This window comes from Pteropus alecto, unplaced genomic scaffold, assembly GCF_000325575.1.
Source record: "Pteropus alecto unplaced genomic scaffold, ASM32557v1 scaffold41, whole genome shotgun sequence".
NCBI lineage: Eukaryota > Metazoa > Chordata > Mammalia > Chiroptera > Pteropodidae > Pteropus > Pteropus alecto.
In genome coordinates, this window is record NW_006430464.1 from 1,532,650 (window position 1) to 1,551,758 (window position 19,109).

Here is a 19,109-nt window from a genome sequence, read left to right on the forward strand (position 1 = left end):
CTGTCCCTCGTCCCCCAGACCCAGGATTCGCCCCGACCCGCCCCCTCCTCCCCCAGACCCAGGAATCCGGGGCCCCCAGCCCCTCCGCCCTCGGTACCAGGAGTCCCGCCCCAGCCCCGCCTTTCTCAGACCCAGGAATCCGGGGACCCCTGCTCCTCCGCCCTCGAATCCAGGAATCCAGGCCCGGCCCGTCTCCCTCGGCCCCAGGAGCCCCGACTCCAGCCCCCTCCTCCCTCGGACCCAGGAATTCCGGTCCAGCCCCGCTTCCTCAGACCGGGGAGTCGGGGCCCCCAGCTCCTCCGCCCTCAGACCGGGGAGTCGGGGCCTCCAGCTCCTCCGCCTTCAGATCCAGGAGTCCCGGCCCCGCCCCTCCTCCCTCGGTCCTAGGAGCCCGGACCCCAGCCCGTCCTCTGTCGGTCTGGGTCCCAGCTCTGCTCACGGCAGCCACGATCCGTTCCCGCCTGCAGCCCCAGCTGGCTCCCGTGACTGGAGACCCCAGTTCCTCTCTCACATCCTGTCCGGAGACTGCTCCCCGACTCCAGGAATATCCAACTCCGCCCCCCAGCTGCAGGGCACACCCCAGGCCCTGGGCCTAGACTCTTGAGTGTTTGTCTCTGCCTCTCGCTTGAAACTTTTGTCATTTTTTTTTTTTTGTCTCTTTCTCTGTTGCTCCCTGGTTTTTTGTTTGTTTGTTTGGTTTTTGTTTTTCATTTTGAGAGGATCAGCCAGCCAGAGAATTCAAAACAAACTTGGGAGTAGAACCCAACGCTATCAAAGTCCAAAATTTGGAAGTCTCTGCGGGTCCCCTTCTTACCTCATTTACCCCCAGATCTTCACTATCTCTTGCTACAAAGAAAGGTCTCCAGATCCTTCCGTATTTCCTCTGTGGAACCCCTCCCCCAAGTGTCGCCTTAAAGTGCCCCTGCAGTTTTTTGGGGCTTTTTGTTTTTTTTTTAGCTTTATATAAAAGCGTTACAGATCAAAAGCTCTATTTACATTTATTGATTCTAGGTCCAATCATGGAGCAAACGCTGACCGGGCACAGTAACTGGCTGGATGAGCAGAGTGAAATGGACAAACACTTAGAATCAACACCTCTGCCAAGCGATTCGATTAATGCAAAAAAAAAAAGGGGGGGCTTTTATACAGCTAGTGTGATTTAATCGATACACATAAAGCTTTGTATAGTGGGGGCGGGGAGGAGGCAGAGGGGAAGACAACACACGAAATCTGCCCAAGAACTAAGCTAAAAGGGCAGAGATGTTAACAAGCTGGAAAGCCACCCATCTCTCAAAAGGCACTTCTCGTGGTTCTAAAAGTGCTTACGCCCTGAGAACCCTGTGCCCAGCTTATAATTTCCTTGAGAAAGCAAAAACTGCAGAGAATTGTAGACTAGGATTAGTATCAATTTTCCAAGCAGAATAATCAAGAATTGATTCGAAATACAGTATGAACTGAAGGAAACTTGGCAAACGACCGTGATACTGAAGTTTTATGCCATGAATTCCAATCAGCCTATTTCCAAAGCCTCGCTATCCTAATTCCCTAGGATGTCTTTTATGCAGTGACCTCAAGTATAGTGCTGCCCACAGACCTTGGGGTCATGAGCAATTGTTTAATTTCCTCTGATATGACCTCATTAGCACATGGTCTCAGTATATGTCACTACACTGTTTTATGTAAGGGACTTGATCCGTCGGACTTTGGTTCCAGGGGGTCCTGGAACCAATCCCCCAGGGGTACCAACTCATAACAGCGTACTACTATCAGAATTAGGGGCCCCCCTACGGTCACCCACCCCCACTCCGTACTCCTGCTGTAATGCTTCCGTTCATCTGTTTTACCGTAAAATGCACGAAACATAAGATTTATCATTTAATGACATTGAGTGCATTCATGATGTCGTGAACTATCACCACTGCTTAGTTCCAGAACTTCATTACCCCAAAAGGAAACCCTCTATACATCAAACTGCCCCTCCCCCAGCCCCCGGCAACCATGAATCTGCTTCTGTCTCTGTGGGTTTGCCTCTTCTGTGCACTTCATATTAATGGGATCCTACAGTGTTGTGGCCTCGTGTGTCTGTCATCTTTCACTCAGTGTACTGTTTTGAGGATTTAACCACATCGTAGCATGTGTCAGAACTTTATTCCTTTTTATGGAATGCGATAATATTCCATCATATGGATCTATCACGTTTTCTTTATCCGTTCATCTGTCGATGGATGTTTTGGGTCGTTTTCACTTTGGGGCTATTATAAAAAATACTGCCATGAACATTTGCGTACACTTTTTGAACGGCTGCTTTCAATTCTTTTGGGTATACACCCAGGAGTGGAATTGCTAGGTCATATGATGCATTAGCGTTCTCTAGAGAAACGGAACCCACAGGATGTGTGAATACGTCTAGAGAGACTTGCTTCGGGGAATGGCTTACGTGCCTGCAGAGGCTTGCTGAGCTGAGTCCGATAGGGGCGGTGGGCAGGCTGGGGCCTCCGGAAAGAGATGCAGCTCAAGTCGAAAAGCAGGAAGAACGAGGAAGAACTGATCTCGCAGATGAAGTCCAAAGGTGTCCGCCGCCGGCAGAATGCCTTCTTGCTGGGGGGTGGGGGGAGGTCTGCTTTTCCTTCCATTCAGGTGGTCAACTGATTGGATGTGGCCTACCCACATTTCCGGGGGCAGTCTCCCTTAAGCAAGCGGACATCCCATCCAAAACACCATCACAGAAACATCCCGAGTGTTGGACCAGACACCTGCGCCCTGCGGCCCAGCCATGTAAACATGCGAAATGAAGCAGCACGTTGGTGAACTCGGGTTTGGCTCACTGAGGGACATAAGCTAATTTTCGTTGCTCCCTCTGGGTCCTGCTGGGGTGTCCACAGACCCACCCCAAGGGGCCGCTGCAACGACACTGAAAGATCATGCGTTCATGTCCCGTGAGTCCTATTACTGCACAGTTAGCTCTTTCCTAAAATACACTGAGGACTGCCATGCCCAGCTGTCCCTTCTCTGTCCCTTGGATCCAAGCTATGTCTTGGAGACACTATTCCAGCAGCCCCTGGGTTCTCATTTTAAAGGCCCTCAGGACCCTACCATGTTGCTCCTTGGACTCTGCTATAAAGGGCCCGATGTCCTCTGACAATGCGTCCTAGGACGCTGCCATATTTTTCCATGAAGCTTGAAAACCACCAGCCTGGGGGCCCGCTTATGTTCCACGTTAAGTTGCCCCGGAACTCATGTGAATGCTCTCCGAGCCCTAATGGAATGTTCTCGCGGTCCCACTCTAAGCCCTTGTGGCCCATTAAAATGGTCTCAGTTCCTCTGGCCGTTCCCAGCACCCTGCTTCTCTTCCTCTGGGGCCCCATCACGCCCCTCACGACTGCCGTCATGACCAGTTCTACCTCTGGTGACCCTGAGTCCTTCAGGATCGTCACCAGGGGCACCCACTCCGCCTCTGGGTCTCTGGTAATCTCAGGTCTCCACCCCCAGGCTCCTTGGGTCCCCAATGGTACCCTGAGACCCAGCGATAATGTCCTTAGGGGCCTCCACTAATGTCTTGCAGTGGCAGCCACCGTGTCCCGGTGGTCCTGCCAAACGCTTAGCGTCCTGAACCCTCACCGAACCAACGACTGTGCCGGGAATGCCACAGAAGCCTCGGCCCCCGGCCCTGTCCTCGCCACCGAACCTGTTCTCATCCCTTCAGGTTCTGGGTAAAGTTGAGCAGGGCGCCCCAGACCCACGCCCGGGTTCTCTCTAGCATTGCCTCACACGAGGCTCTGTCCCATCCAGAACCTCCCCACAAAGACAGACAGACAGACGCAGAGAGACAGGTAGGTAGGTAGGCAGACAGACAGACGGACGATAGATATAGATAGATGATCGATAGATAGACAGACAGACAGACAGAAAATTGGAAAATAAATAGATGGACAGGCAGACAAAACAGTTACCCAGACGGGTAAGCAGTCAGACAGACGGACCTAGAGATAGGCAGAAAAATAAAAACAATTGGACCCTCCAGAACATCCTTTGGCGTGTCCTGGGACCCAGCTAGAGTGCCCCTCCCATGCTCCCTCGTCCAGCTAGATTGCTACCCCCTCGTTCCAGAGGTCCCCACTGGAAGGGGCCTGAGATCCCACTAAAAAAGGGCCCTGAGGTCCTGCTCCATGGCTCTATGTGTCCCATTGAATTCCCTGGATCCTGCTCTAATGGTTAAAACACCCCAAGATTCTTCTCCATTGCCTCAGACCCTAAGATAATACCTCAAGAGGCCGGATGACAAATCCTAGGGTTCCTGTCCCCACGCTCCCAGAACCCTAGTGCCCTGTCCCAGGCTCTTCCCAGTGGCCCCAGGTTCTGCTGTCACACTCACATGTTGCTCAGCTGTCCTTCAAATGCTGCTTTACCCGTCTCTGGGTTTGTTCTCTAGGTGTCCTGGGTCCTGCCACAATGTCCCTTTGGCTGCAACTTCAACACCTCTCAGCAGCCCACTCTAATGCCCACCGGGTCCTGTCAAAAAGTCCTTTGGTTCCTGATAAAATGTCGGCGAGACCCTGCCATCCGCTCCCCGAATGCTCGGGGAGTCCCCAAAATGAATGCCATCTTCCCTCACGTCACCAAAATGACCTCGGGGGGTCCCCTCTAAACCCTCTGGGCCCTGCCAGAACCGTAGTAGAATGCCTCTTAGTTGTGCCATGAAGTTTTTAGGGTCCCGTGAAAGCAGTTCAGGGCCTAGCTGTTCCGTGTCCCCAGAACCATCAAAGCGTCCTGTGGGGCTTTGAGAGAATCCCCACAGGCTTGTACTCACACGTCCCACGACCCCGCTTCCATCCACAGGGTCCTGGACCATTGTGTTCGTGTCCTGTGGCTGCTGTAACCAATCACTACAAACTTAGCGGCTTAAAACAACACAGATGTATTATCTTTCTGCCCTGGAGACCGGAAGTCTAAAATGGTCCACAGAGCCGGTTCCTACTGGAGGCTCCAGGGGAAAATCCCTTTCCTGGTCTTTTTCTGATGCTGGAGGCCGCCTGCATTCCCTGGCTGATGGCCCCTTCCTCCATCTTCAAATCCAGCATCTTTTCTCCTCTCTGGACCCTGCGTCTGTCCTTATCTCTCTGACTCTGACCCTGCCGCCTCCCTGGGTAATCCAGGATCCTCGTCCCATCTCAAGATCCTAAACTTCACCACATCTGCAAAGTTCTTTTTATCATATAAACTCACATATTCACAGGCATTTTGGGGGGATTCGGGCATAGACGGGGAACAATCATCCAGCCTACCATAGTCACAGGGGACACCCTCCCTTGCCCCTGCAAGGATGTCCCCGCTCCGATGTCCACTCCCTGCAGTTTAGCCACGAGGCCTCTCAGAAGTCGGCCTGAAAATTCCCAACTTCCTTCCTTTCTGCTATGAAAGAAAAAGCTCCAGGCTCCCTTAGTGCCCACTGGGAGTCCCTTCTAGGTGCCCTGGGGTCCTGCTATGTCTTCAGGGGCCATTTACAGCATCCGCTGGCTGTCTCCTGTAGTGTCCCCAGGTCCCCGCTCTAATGATCTCTGTCTCTGCCCTCCGATCCCTTGCGGTCCTGGTACATGTCCCCAGGGCCCACTATAAAGCAATAGAAAGCTCGTGGCGGGACCGGTTACCAATCCTCGGGGCTCAGCGCCGAACGAAAACGTGGGGCCCCTTGTTCCAGTTTCAAAATGGTTCAAGCAGAGCATTAAAGCAAACGCTGGGCCCCTCTGAACAACGGGTCGGCCTGCATGGGGACCTCAGCCACCAAGCCACCTGGTCCCCTGGGGTTCGAGTACCACAAATGGCCCCAGGCAGTTCTGAGTGCTGCTCCCTGAACTGCTACCTCAATACCCGCCCCTCCCCTCTGCATCTACACTATAGCACCCCCTACTGACCCCAGGAGGCAATCACACCTGAGTTCAAAACCAAATTCTGCCTCTTCCAGGGGGGCTTCCCCCGCCCCCTCCCGCCCCGCCTTGGTTTCTTTGTAAAAAGGGGATGATTGTGCCGACCTCAGCGGAGAGGCCTCAGCGGGTCGAAGGTTTGGTACAGGACACATAGTAGGGCAGAGTAGTGACACTTGTTCCCCTCAATGCTTCCCGCATCCCAGGTCCTCAGTCACCTGGACGTGTCTTGCTCACTCATGCATGCTCAGGGACCAGCACAGTAAATATCTGTGGAATGAATGAAGGCAATAATGAATCACCCTGAGCTGGTTTGATATGTCCCTAAAACTCTTCTAGAATGGTGCGGGTGTCCTGTTAGAATGTTCCAGAAGGATCTACAATCCCCCTGAAACAATCCGCAGGTCTGCTCACACACGGAGGCCGCTCCCATTCAATTTGTCCGACTCCACTCACAGCCCTCGGGACCAGTTAAATGAATTCAGGTGCCCACTACACAAATGGCACCCCCGGGGCCGGCCACAGGGTAACCCGGGTATCGCAACCAGCAGCAGGGCCAGTTATAGGTCCCGAGGTCCCACCAGAACCCACACAGAGCTGGGGCCCGCTCTGACGGGATGCCGCAGGGGCTCCCAACAGTGATCTCCAAAATACCGTCTGGCGGAAACAGAATTTTCCTGCGGTCGGCTACAACAGGACAGGCGTAGGGCCACGATCCATTAATGCCACCAAGATCGGCTCCGTTTTCGTGTCATAGTCCTGAACCCAGGGCCCTCCTGTGAAACCGTGCCTGGAGCTAATTTCCCCGCTAAACAGCGATGCCACTGGGGCTTCCTATAAGAGACATGCAAAAGAACATTCCAGAAGCGTGCTAAAATAGACTCAAAAAATTCTATGACAAAGGAAAAAGAAAATCTCATGATAAACCTCCAGGGTTTGCTAGGCTTCCATACCATATAATACCTGGCTCTGGGGCCACCTGCCAAAGACCCTTGTCCTGGGGTCTGAAGGAATCTGGTATAGCGAGTGTCACCGGGACTTTTTCTAACTACGGGCTCAGGGCTCTGGCGTAATTACTTCCGTAAGAAGCAGCACTTAGCAGAGCTACTTCTCCATTAACACACACACACATGGGAGCACATGCCATCTTCCCAGAGGGGCAGGGAGGCAAGGACCCATTTTGTAGATTAGGCAACTGAGGTTCTGTGGTAGGGGCCTCCCCAAGGTCACACAGCTAGTGAGTGGCAGGGCTAGGGTTTGGAACAGCCCCTGTGGTCTTAACATTTACTTCTGGAGGTTTCTGCTCAAGTTCGCTGCTATCGGTTATTCCCTGTCTTGTCAAGTCCATCTTGCGAGAATGTGGGGATGTAACTTTAAATTTAATTCATTCAAAGGCTCGTAGGAAGCACTCATGACTTGTTCTGGGCTCTGAGGATTAGAGATTCCTGCCCTCCCGGAGCTCAGATTCCGGTGGTCAACAAGTAAACAAATAAATATGCAATATTGTACAGGATTTATACAATAAATTCACAAATAAATCATGAATAGGTTTTACCTGCTCAGGTAGGACAATGAAGCAGGGAAGGGTGATTGGGAGGTTTGCAGGTTTTGCCAAGTGGAGAGGGGGGTGAGCATGAGAGACTAAGGATGCAGGGGGGCGGGGCGGGAGCCAGGCGGAGCGTGGCGCAGAGGGTGTTCCAGGCGGAGGGCACAGCCTCGCAAAGGCTCAGGGGTGGGGTAGGTGCGGTGGACACCTGCGGGCAGGGGGAGGGAGGGCCGGTGGGCAGAGGGCACAGGGGGAAGCACCGAGGTTATGATAGGACTTTGGCACTGTATCTCTTTAGCTGTCACCGGGGTCTAAGGGCGGATACTGCTGTCCCAAGTTCACACGAGGGAACTGGCGGGGCCCAGGGGTCTTTCTCCTTGGGTCTCTTTTGACCCACCAGGCCCGTCAGAGGTGTCGCCCAACACACAGCCGGCACCAGCCCCACCGGTGACTAGGTAGTCAGACACGATGGGGTGCCAAGGAGACGCCCCAACGACCGCTGGGAGGAAACAGGGGAGCTGGGTTGTTGTTGTTGTAAACACGGTGGCTCCACCCCGAACGGAAACACCTGCGTGGGGGGGCTCGGACAGCCTCGGCCCCCTCCCTCAGGGTCTCTACCCCGCTGGCCCAGGGCGGGGCGGGCTTGCTGCAGGCTGAAGTTCGGGCGGTGCCCCCCTCTGACCTGTCCCTGCCCCTTCCTGCCCTCTTTGATGCGGCCCCACTTCCTCTGGCAGGAACCCCCGCCCTCCTGGGCCAGGGTAAAAAGGAGCCGCTGGGCTGATCCCGAGGCGGCTTCCTCTCCCCACGGCCCTGTCTCCCAACCCTTGTACCAGTGGTGTGCTGCGGTCCCTGGTACAGGCATGGGGGGCAGGGACCTGGGGGCCCGCAGCGCCAGGCCCCGAGGGATGAAGCCGGCGGGGCGACTCCAGCGCGCCTCCAATCTGTGCATGGTGAGGGTCTGTCTCCTTGCGATCCCTTTAGTCCTCATCTCGCTCTCCATCCCTTCTCCGGCTTTTTCAGTCTATACCTGTCATCCTCCAGCCGGCCTGCCCGGCTCTGACTTTGTGTGATGCTCATGGTCCGTCAGTTTCTGAAACCCGAGTCTGTCCCCACCTGTGGTTTCCGTCCCTGCCGTCTGCCCACGCTGCTCCTGATCTGATACTCCTAAGATGCCTCCCCGTTTTCCCACCTTCTCTGAATGCCTTCCGCCATTACCGCCTGGGGACGCCTCATCTCCCACATCTTTCCCTCAAGGTCACCCTGTCGGCAATCTTTCCCTGGATTTACTTGACCCTGTCCCTATTTCTCCCTATTTCCTCGCCTAAGAGTCCTCACCTGCCCATGGAGCGGCCGGCCACCCTGCACTGCTGAGCTGGCTCCAGCCTGGGCCCACCGTGCAATGCCCTCGAGGCCAATTTCCTTTCTTGCATTTTCAGGCAAAGGAAATTTCCAAAATCTGAGACCTGGCACTCCGCTACTCACTGGGACTCCAAGCCAAGAAGCCGCCCCCTCAGAAGAGTTTGCTCATCTGCAGATAGGCATGGTGCTCACTTAAAGGCAGGAGTGGGGGTGGTGGTGACGGGGGGCACACTCATAGGATGAGCCCTGACTTGCTCCTCTGCCCCACTGAGAAAGGACGGCCAGGTGGCCAGGTGCAAGACCCTCGAGGTTTGGTGCTGGGGGCTGTGACCTCAAGCCAGACCCAGTGAGCCGCTGCTTCCTCCCTCTCCCCAATGAGGCCAGAAAGGGCCCAGGAACCCAGGAGCCTCCGCCCTCACTTCCTCCCTAGAGACTGGGGGAGGGGGACAAAGGTAGCAGCTTAAGGCCAGGTAGGTGACAAGGACCAAATGGAGACAGAGACAGGTGCAGCCTCTTTAGTACAGGCTGTCTTCACTGAGATGACAGACAAGGAGGCAGGACTTGGCCCCCATTCCCATCCTCATGCCCTAGAGCATGAAAAAATACCCCATCTTTCTCACCGTCTTGCTCAACTCCCAGGGACAGTCCCTGCCTCCATTAATGGCACAGATAACGGGAACCTGACCCAGGACTGAGAAAATAACTTTATTTTGTTTCGGGGGATGGGCAGGTCTACGGTCTCAGAACTTCTGGAATTGCTTCTTGGTGCCCGCAGCCTTGGTGACCTTGAGCACGTTGAAGCGCACGGTCTTGCTCAGGGGCCGGCACTCACCCACGGTGACAATGTCGCCAATCTGGACATCTCTGTAAAGGAAGCCAGCAGCCATGTTACATTGTAGGAGGGTGGACAAGGCTGCCCCAAGCCAGACCCTGGAGGGGAGCCTCCTTCAGGGGCACCGGGTGGAGGCTTCTCAGCTGTGGTTCCACCAAACGCAACGAAGCTCCCATTTCCAGTTCCGCCACCCCTACACCCTTCTTTACTGAGCACAAACTAGGTGCAGGGCACCCAGCTCCATGCTGGACAGAGGGCGCTCCAACCCTCACCTTTGATTTACAGAAAACTGGAGACTCCTAAGGCTGGTGGCTTGCTTACGGCGCCCTCCTTCCCACCCCCACCCTCCACGGTTCACCACCTCCATGGGCAGCTAGCAGGGTGTGGGGGGGGTTCCTCTTTACATCCGCACCCAGGTCAGGTCCCACATCACTCAGATGAGTGTAGCCCGACCCCTCCCTCCTCTCTGCCTGGAGGGTGGCTGGCCAGGGCTACCCGGGGGCCCCCCATGCTCACCTGAAGCAGGGTGACAGGTGCACGGACATGTTCTTGTGGCGCTTCTCAAAGCGGTTGTACTTTCGGATGTAGTGGAGATAGTCTCGGCGGATGACGATGGTCCTCTGCATCTTCATCTTGGTCACCACGCCTGGGGGAGGGAACAGACTGGGTCAGACCCCCTGGGGGAAGGCAGGCTGGTAATCCAGAGCTGCAGGGCAGGGTTCCCGGGCAGCCTTGCTCTGGCTTCAGCTGTGCTAAGTGGCTTGCTCAGCAGTGCCCGTGGCAGGCATCTGAAGACCATCGTGAAGATAAACATCATCTGCCAGTGACCCCGAAACCAGAAGTCCGTGTCCTCAGCCCTTCCTCCCTCCCTCAGACCGAGGAATCTGAACCCAAACCCCCAGAGAGCCTCACTCACCAGACAGGATGCGCCCTCGGATAGAGACGTTACCGGTAAAAGGGCATTTCTTGTCAATGTAGGTGCCCTCGATGGCCTGAAGGGATACAAAAGAGAAAGGGGAGGTCAACAGGTAGTTCCAGAGAACAGGGGGTGTGGCCCTAGGGAAACAAACTACAATTCCCAGCAGCCCTCTGGGCAATTACTCCGAGGTGGGCAGGGCGACTCAGCTTGGGCCCACGTGCAGGGAGACAGGGGTCGCAAGTTTTTAAGGGTCTCCGTACCTCCTTGGGCGTCTTGAAACCCAGACCGATGTTCTTGTAGTACCGCGGAAGCTTCTCTTTGCCAGTCTCTCCAAGCAGGACTCTCTTCTTATTTTGAAAGATGGTCGGCTGCTTTTGGTAGGCACGCTCGGTCTACAGGGATGAGGGGGAAGCCGGTGAGCTCGTAAGCCTGGAGCAAGAAGCAACCGGGCCTGGAAACCTTCCAAGGAACCCCGAGATCCCATCCTCTCCAGCATTTTACGGCCCAAACGCTCCAAGGGCTACTGCCCCAGGTTATCTCCTAAAACACTCGTACTCAAACTTGCCTCTAATTCAGACTCAACTCTTAAAGTCGAGGTAGGTCAGCATCTATACTCTATAAAACACTCCCCCGTTACCTGCGAAATTCACCCCTTAAAGCCCAGAGATACAGAATCAAACCTCGAACACCCCGGACGCACCTTTCGGCAAGGCTCATTGTCCAACACACAGATATCCACCCAGGATTCATTCCTTATATGTAACTCTTAAGGCCCAACCAAGGCCTTCAGAAAACCACCCACCCCATACACCCTGAATATAAGAAAACTATGGAAAAACGCAAAAACACGCGCCGTCTCCCGAATGAATCCCCGGGAAATCGGGATCGCTCGGAATTAACCCCCAAACTGGGGCGCGGGGTGCCGCTTTCTCCCCCGAACCCGCACCTGAATGTCCGCCATCTTCACGGCCGCCTGAAAAAAAGAAAGCCGCGGCGGCGTCCGGGTTTCCTTATCGACTGCGCAGGGGCTAGAAAGGAAGTGACGCAAGGGGGCGGGGGGAGCACGGTTCGGGGGCGGTGCCTGGGGCCCTAACCAAGCAGGCGATTGGGAGGCGGCACCGACGCCGCCATGATGGCGAAGGGCAGAGGGGCGCGAGGCCGCGGACGCTTGTCTCGCGATAGTCCGGCACTGGGAAGGCGTGGCCAGCATTGAGCCCGCCTACGTTATCGCGAGATTTAAAAGGAGGCGGTCATGTTTCTGCGGGGCGTAAGATCACGTGGGCTTTGGGGACCGCGCGGCGGAGTCCCTACAGGATTCGAACGGGATGGGGTGGCTGCCATCTTTTTGCGGGGTGGGCGATCGCACAATCTTAGAAGCATGCAGGGCGACGCCGCCATATTCGTCAGGGGTGGGCGCTACCCAGGAGCTTTTTGAAGTTTAATGAAAGTTGTTCTCTTGTCTGTCCCATTTCCTCCCCAGTCAATGGGTTAGTGGGGAAAACAGCCTTTCTGCTGATTTTCTGTCGCAGCGCTGACCAGTAGAACGTTCCGCTGTGATGGGTATTCTCTGAGCTGTTGACCACGGTAGCCACTAAGGACCTGAATTTTTAACTTGTTTTATTAGATTTACGGTTAAATAGCCACACTGCGCTAACGTCTTGTGCAGTGGGCAATGCAGAATGTGTGAAATATAAGTGCTACAGACTTAACAATAAATCACTTGAAAGTTTGTTTAAATTTCTTTCATTCTTATTAGTTTTGTAAATTTTAAATCATATTTTAAATTGTAGCCAACCCTGTGGGATAGCACTAATGGGGACTTGTCATTTCCTGTTTTAGAAGCTCGTCTTCCCTCTAGAACTGTACTAGATTTATGATTTATTTCTTGAAGAAAAAAAGTAATTCCTAGAGTTTTTGGATGACTTAGAAAGTATTTATATTTTAGATTTTTAAAAAATCAGGATCCACCATTGTTATGTACAATGTGTGCTAACCTATACATAAAAGCTATTTAGAAAAAAGCGTGAGAGAAAACTCTCACCCCAGTGGTTTACGTCTCCAGGTGGTGGGTGGGATTGGGTGTGTGTTCATCTCTGGTTTTTAATGCTCACTGTTTTGCACACCCTTCAGAGTAACTGGTGAGATTTTGATGATAAGGGAAAAACAGAGAAATACTCCTTGACTCTGAAGGGTTGGGGGCGGTTTGGCGATATTTAGGTCGTTAGCTTTTAAACGTTTTTGAACCCAACCCACAATAGGAAATAACATTCTCTGTTGTGATCAGACACATTTCTCTCTCCCCTTATCTCTTTCTCTTCCCTCCCTGTGTTCCTTTCCCTTTCTAACTTTTCCGTCTTTCTTTTCCTTCCTGCAATAAGCCGCTTTTTCCTCCCCTTTCCATTTCTATCCTATTTTTATTGCTGTTTACAACCCACCACATTGATTTTTTTTTTGACCTGGATTGTGAACAGCCTTGGTATCCAATAATAAACTTGAGCAAACTCTAGTTATTACCTCTAAAGAGACTATTTCTCAGACTGCCAGATTTCACAGACATTTCACAGCAGGGATGCAAAGGCTGATGATGCGGGACAGGGCAAATTTCCTCAAGTGACGGGGAGGCCAAGCCCTGTACTGAGACAAGAGGGTCCTTTGGTGGAGAGCGAAGAAAGAATTCAACACAAACGCCAGAGTTTGAGTCTAAAGGAAAGTTTATCAGAAAAGGGGTAACGCCACAGAGTAAAGTCTCCTCTCAGAGGCAGAGAGAGAGAATAAAGACGCTGAGAGGTATTATGAGAGACTTGGAAAAAAGATAGTATGGGGGTGGGGGGAGTATCAGGAATTCTGTTTATGTATCATTCTTTAGTTCCTGTGTTGTTTTAAAGACTTGTTAACCCATTTCCTTTGACATGGACGTACAGTGAGGAAGAGGAAGACTATGTAGCGTGAAAAGGTAAGAATATGTGGCGAGAAAAGCCTGCTGGCACTTCCCAGCCTTCGATCCTTAGGTTCTCCACGGTTTAGCCTTATGGAATGACTCTTGGTTCCTGTTTTCCCTTCACAGGAGTGGGGCTGGGCTGTTAGCAATCCCAGCACACGTCTTCCTTTGTTCTGAAGGTGTCCTCCCGGCCTGGCCGCAGAGCTGATCAGCACACTGCAGTGTCTAAATGTGGCTCGATTAACATTTTAATTCTCTCGCCTCCTCCCTACGTTACTACACCTGGAGATGCTTGTCGTCCCCAGTGAACACAAAGATACCTATTAAAACAAGACCCTCCCTGATGGCCCGTTGCTGGCATGCCCACATGCCCTTGGAGCAGCGGTCCCCAACCGTTTTGGCACCAGAGCTCCTGTGAGGTCATCAGGCGTTGGATTCTCAAAGGGGCTCTGGTGACGCTGGCGCTGGGGAGGGGCTGCAAATGCAGATGAAGCTCCCCCTCCCCGACTCACCAGCCGGTTCCTACCAGGCAGGACAAGTACCAGTCCGTGGCCCAGAGCTTGCGGACCCCTGCCTTGGAGGGTGCTTCGATGGTGGGCAGTTGGGCAAGATGGCACTAGAGCTTTGAAATGCTCCTGCGGTTGGCTGAGCTCAGATTTTGTTTGTCCTACATGAGGATTAAGCTTCAGCACAATTTCTTGTGTGTGCTCTAATGTCGAATGTTGATTATCTTCTTCATGGGCTCATTGGCCATCTGGACACTTTCTTTGGTAAAATGACTTCAAATCTGCGTCTCATCTTTACTTGGTTTGTCTCTTGTGACTGAGATGTTTTAAAAAATATATTCAGGATACAAGTTCTTCACAAGTGAAATGATTTGCAAACATTTTCTCCCAATCCGTGGCTTGTCTTCATCTTTCTAATGGTCTTTTGAAGTGGAAAGACCTAGTTTTATAAATCCACTTAACTCGTTGTACTTTCCCTGGGCTGATTTGACATAGTGTTGCTGTACTTCAGAATGAAACTCTGTACCTTTGATCTCTTCTGGAGGCAGCTCCCTGGGGAGCTGGAGCCCCAGGAGGGATTCAGACACTGCCCATGAGCTAATGATCCTGAGGTAACCAAAGCCAGGGCTACCTGTGGACGTTTTAAGATCAGACACGATAGAACGGCAAGTTCTAACTTGTTCCTGAATTGTCTCATCAACTGGCTTCCTTTGCGGGTCAGGCATTTGAATATTGAACTCCTAAGTTAGATTATTTTTAAGCATCGTCCACCAATCCCAGCCCAGGGGCAGCATGAATCTAGCTTCCTTTTCGGGGGAGACCTGCTTACCTTTGTCTAACACTTATTAGGTGACTCCAGTGGAACGAGGACAGGTTCTGACGGAGGTGACCAAGGGTAACTGTGAAGGGCTTGCTACCTGCCAAATGCTTTTACCCTTCTAGGGACTCACCCAGGCAGATCTACTGTGCAGTCTTACAGGTAAGGATTATGAGCTTAGAGAATAGTCCACTTTTAGCGCCTAATGAAGCTTGCAAAATGTTTCCTGCCCATTTTCTTTAGACAGAACAGACCCCCGAGTGTGGCAGAAGACTGGAATAGTCCATGCCCCATGGGGGACAGCTTTAGAATGCTGGCAAACCCAAATTTGCAGCTGAGATCAAGGCAGCTTTGTCAACTGGGCAACATCAGGCACCACCGGCCAGATGGTTTTGAGAAATCAGACAAATTTCTAGTAGTCTAATTCTCCATGAACGACAGGTTATAAAGTGACATTCACCCATTTATCTGTGAAGGATTCCAGCACCACCAGTTTTACTGTTCAAGTCCCCTCCGCCCCTTTTTTGCCAAAGGCCTGGCTGCCCTGGGTCTGCCTCCACAGCAGACACACACTGCGGACACCAAATTTCTGTAAAAATAATTTATTTCCGATCACAAGGTACAGGGAAAAGCACACGGGCAAGGCCTGCGACTCCTTGGCTGTCCCAGGACATACATCTGTAAGTGCCCTTGGCACACCACCGGGCTCGGCCGCCCCCGAGCGTCCCTCGCATCCCAGCGGCTGCAGACTGCGGAGCGTATCGCGCAGCACCTGGCCTCCTGGAAGTGTAACCTTGTGTTTTCAGCTGACCTGCAAATGTTCAGGCTGAACTAACGGTTCCAAGTCATTTCCTAACGCTTTCGTGAACGAAGTCACAAATTACTCCTGCCATTGGAACTTTTCAACGGGCCTTTCTTAAACAGCAGTGACTATGGTCCCTGCCGAACTCCTAGCCTTCCAAGGCCCAGGCTGCCTGTGGACCCTGGAAGGCAGTCCCTGGGGGTCCCCGCTACATCCTAGGGCGGCGATGGAGGAAGGGCAGGCCAGGCCAGGCATGAGGAATAAGTGTCAATTTTATTGCGCTCAGACCAGCAGTCCATGGGTCTTGAGGACCTCTGTGTATCTGCCAATTTTCTTCTCCACGTTCTTTTCGGCCTGTTTCCGTAGCCTCTGTGGGGTTGAGAGAGAGCGAGTGGTCAGTGGCTGCTGCCGGGGCCACCTTCACCCCAATGACTCCATCCCACTACCTACACTCCAGGCTGGGCCTCGGGCAGAGCCCTCGAGGGGCGACAAGGACCATCACATTAGGAGACACTGCCTGCCCAGCCCGGCCGAGGACTGCGGTGTGTGCTGATCCCTCAAACCCCGGCCCATCCTCACCATGAGCTGCTTTTTCTTCCGGTAATGGATCTTGGCCTTCTCCTTCCTCTTCTCCTCCAAAGTGGCCGTGACTGCCTGGTACTTCCAGCCAACCTCATGGGCCAGGCGCCCGAGATACGCAAACTGGGGGCAGGGAGAATGAAATTATAAAGAAACAGCCTGGACAGGGGCGAGGGCGGCCACTAGAGGTTGGTAACCTGTCTTAGAGGACTCTGGAAATTTAATAACTCAACTTGTCTCATTGAGTTTGTGTCAGAAAGACCCCGCCCCCTAAGGACCCCGTGCTCCTCCTGGCATCAGCTAAGCCATTGGCATTATCGGCACTGCCCACAGTGGCATCCGCAGACCATCGTGAGAAAAAGCCATCATCTGCCAGTGTTGGGGACCTCAAGTCCACCCTCTCCCCTGCCATGGGCCTGAGGTCCCTAAGTTAGCCCACTGTGTAACCCAAAACTCACCTTCCGCGTAGGCTTCAAGCGCACGACCTTGAGGGCAGCAGGAACCACCATCCGCTTTTTCTGTTAGAGAAGGAGAGGGGCTTAGGGACCTGGAGTGAGGGAGACAGGGAAAGGCCTGGCTGGGGCAGGTGTCTCAGCCAGTGCTGTTCTCACGAGGATCAAACAATGTAGGTAACCGTGGGTCATCAAAGACACCGCTGGACGTATGAAGACTGCCCTGGGGGAGGGGGCTCAGTTGAGCTCACCTTGTCGTAGGGGGGCGGGATCCCATCAAACACCTTGAGGCGGTCCAAGGCGGCCTGGCCCCGCTTGGTCTTGTGGGGCAGCATGCCTGTGAGCAGAGGGATAGCAGCCCTGCTCAGTGGAGCTCACGGGGAACCCCACCAAGGCAGGCGGACGGGTGGCCTCAGATGGTAGTGCATGTGGGATCATCTCATGGCTGGGAAACTCGAACACGAGTGGGAGAAGTCCTCATCACTGGCCACCCACCCCATCACTACCTGAAGTTCTCAGGCCCAGCTCACCTCGCACGGTCCGCCAAAAGATGCGGCTGGGGGCCCGGAAGTGGTAGGGACCTCGGGAGGGGTTGGTGTTCATCCGCTTGCGGAGGAAGGCCAGGTACTTCACTGTTAGGAAGAGAACGTGAGGCCCCATGATTCCCAAGCAAACGCTGACTACGTGCAACACACACCCACACTCGCAAGGGAGCCCACACTAGCACCTCCAACCATTGGTTGGGTCACTGCTGGAGCCTACGGAGACCGAGCACCTCCAAAGTCAATCCTCTCCAGCCCTTCTCCCACACTTTAACTCACACTTGTTTCTGTAGAAATTGCCAGAAATGTTGATGCCCTCACAGCGCACCACCACCACCTTCCGGCCTAGAGAAAGAAAGGTAACCATGGAGGACACAGGTCAAGAAGCCACACGAGACCTCTACCTACACCTAACCACTCACCTGCCCAATTACTGCCGAGGACCCAAGGGAGAACACCCCCAAGACACAGAGCAGCAATGGGCATAGCTGGATCCGCACTAGAACGTTACCCCAACAGAACATAATTTCTGATCCCACAGCCCCCGACCCGAGGAGGGAGCGGACAGTAGGTCTCAGAGCGGTGCATGGGGTTGATCTCACGGTCGTGAGACTCAAACGAAAGATGGTGATTGTTGCTCATCACTGACCGCTGGTCGGAGCTCACGTCTGGGGGAGCTGCAGGTAGAGCGCACTTACCCAGCAGGACCTGCTTGGCCACGATGGCCGCCAGGCGGCCCAGGAGATGGCCTCGGCCATCAAGCACCAGGACCTGCTGGAGATAGGGTGGGAGGGCTTAGAGGCATCCGCGGCTTCCCTCACCCCAAGAAACCAATGCTTCTCACTTGTTTTACCTTATCCCCCAGGGTGCCTATCAGACCTCGGAACTAGGGACCAAGGCTCACTTTACAGACGAAGCCGAAAATACAAATGCCTGATTGAGGATTTCAGTGAGCAGAGGAAGAACTTTTACATTTTCACTGCTTGAAAAGCAGGAATTTTTACGCCCAGACCAAAGCTTCTTCATTAAGAACAAAAGTCATCCCTCTTTTACTCCAAACTTGGTTCTCCGTCCTCAATCAGACCCATCCCCTCCTTCGTTCACGTTACAGAAGAAACCAGAACAGTGAGATAAGCTTCTGCTGTCTTCACTGTGGGCCCCAAGTGGTTAGGGACACATGATGTCTCCAAGACTGTGGAGCTTTTTATAACTCCTACTTCCAACGACAAATCTTCAAAGGATCCATTAAACCCATCAAAAGCGAACGGAGAAGCAATGCGTTCCTGAAAGCCCCCTAGGCAAGAGATCTCTCGTCCCACTGCAGATTTCCTACCAAAATACCCAGAGCTGCAAGGGAAGCCTCATTCCCGCTCCCACGAGAGATTACCGCAAGGCCGCCTTGGGCAAAACGCAGCCAAATGCAGCCGCCTTCCACGTGCTCCCCCAGCGACGGGGACAACATGGGTCCGATCGGCCAAGGCCTGGCCCAGAACAAGGCAAACGAGGCCTAACTTGCTCCCCCGGCGCCGCAAGTCCCATTCTCGCCCCTCGTGGAGGAACGAGGATGCCGCATTCACCCGGCCGCGGGCGCAGAGTCCCAATATCTATTTCCCCGTTACAGACTCCTCTTAACCCAGAAGCTCCCCGTTTCGTTCAGCTATAGCGCTCAGGCTTCACTACACACGTACGACCAACCCCGTTTCAGCCTGCACCCCACGCCGCGCCGGACCGCGCGGAGAACCTACCTGACTCTCCGCCATGTTCGGCAGCCGCCGGGGAAAGAGAGACGCGTAGGCGCAGGGTTTCTTATCCCTTGAAACAGGGGCGGAGGAAGTGACGCAACACGGACACGTGAGCGCCTTCCCGTAGTTTCATTGGCCAGTGTCGTGCGCGTGCGCA

The 19,109-nt window shown here is 53.6% G+C and overlaps 3 protein-coding genes and 5 non-coding genes across 9 annotated transcripts in view; all 8 read right to left on the bottom strand.

Annotated features, from left to right (window-relative positions):
* The window catches only part of FCGRT (Fc fragment of IgG receptor and transporter), a 9,666-nt gene extending 7,033 nt beyond the window's left edge, over positions 1–2,633 (bottom strand). Inside the window, exon 1 of the mRNA XM_006905115.2 lies at positions 2,438–2,633. Coding sequence (XP_006905177.1) covers positions 2,438–2,633 — 196 coding nt within the window. The remainder of the gene's footprint in view (positions 1–2,437) is intronic.
* Positions 2,634–9,512: 6,879 nt separating this feature from the next.
* Positions 9,513–11,679, bottom strand: RPS11 (ribosomal protein S11). The gene is made up of 5 exons (XM_006905029.3): positions 11,521–11,679; positions 10,835–10,966; positions 10,572–10,647; positions 10,172–10,301; positions 9,513–9,687 (listed from the first exon to the last, which is right to left on the bottom strand). Exons 1-5 carry the CDS (start codon positions 11,533–11,535, stop codon positions 9,564–9,566), a joined length of 477 nt encoding a protein of 158 aa, XP_006905091.1. The 5' UTR covers positions 11,536–11,679; the 3' UTR covers positions 9,513–9,563.
* Positions 10,390–10,477, bottom strand: LOC112482097. Its single transcript, XR_003047198.1, has one exon. It is a non-coding gene; the product is annotated as a small nucleolar RNA SNORD35 (small nucleolar RNA).
* A 3,742-nt stretch (positions 11,680–15,421) lies between the features above and the next one.
* RPL13A (ribosomal protein L13a) lies at positions 15,422–19,045 on the bottom strand. 2 transcript variants are annotated; one of them, XM_006905030.3, is made up of 8 exons: positions 18,956–19,045; positions 17,909–17,984; positions 17,490–17,555; positions 17,199–17,300; positions 16,920–17,005; positions 16,675–16,734; positions 16,217–16,339; positions 15,422–16,006 (listed from the first exon to the last, which is right to left on the bottom strand). In XM_006905030.3, the coding sequence occupies exons 1-8, from the start codon at positions 18,968–18,970 to the stop codon at positions 15,920–15,922; spliced, it is 615 nt and encodes a 204-aa protein (XP_006905092.1). In that variant the 5' UTR covers positions 18,971–19,045; the 3' UTR covers positions 15,422–15,919. The 2 variants fall into 2 exon arrangements, with proteins under 2 accessions (XP_006905092.1, XP_006905093.1); XM_006905031.3 differs by having other exon boundaries at positions 17,909–17,981; positions 18,956–19,041.
* On the bottom strand, positions 16,504–16,590 carry LOC112482086. The gene has a single exon (XR_003047196.1). It is a non-coding gene; the product is annotated as a small nucleolar RNA SNORD35 (small nucleolar RNA).
* Positions 16,801–16,871, bottom strand: LOC112482064. The gene has a single exon (XR_003047186.1). It is a non-coding gene; the product is annotated as a small nucleolar RNA SNORD34 (small nucleolar RNA).
* Positions 17,075–17,159, bottom strand: LOC112482059. The gene has a single exon (XR_003047181.1). It is a non-coding gene; the product is annotated as a small nucleolar RNA Z195/SNORD33/SNORD32 family (small nucleolar RNA).
* LOC112482060 lies at positions 17,779–17,862 on the bottom strand. Its single transcript, XR_003047182.1, has one exon. It is a non-coding gene; the product is annotated as a small nucleolar RNA Z195/SNORD33/SNORD32 family (small nucleolar RNA).
* Positions 19,046–19,109: the final 64 nt, after the last annotated feature.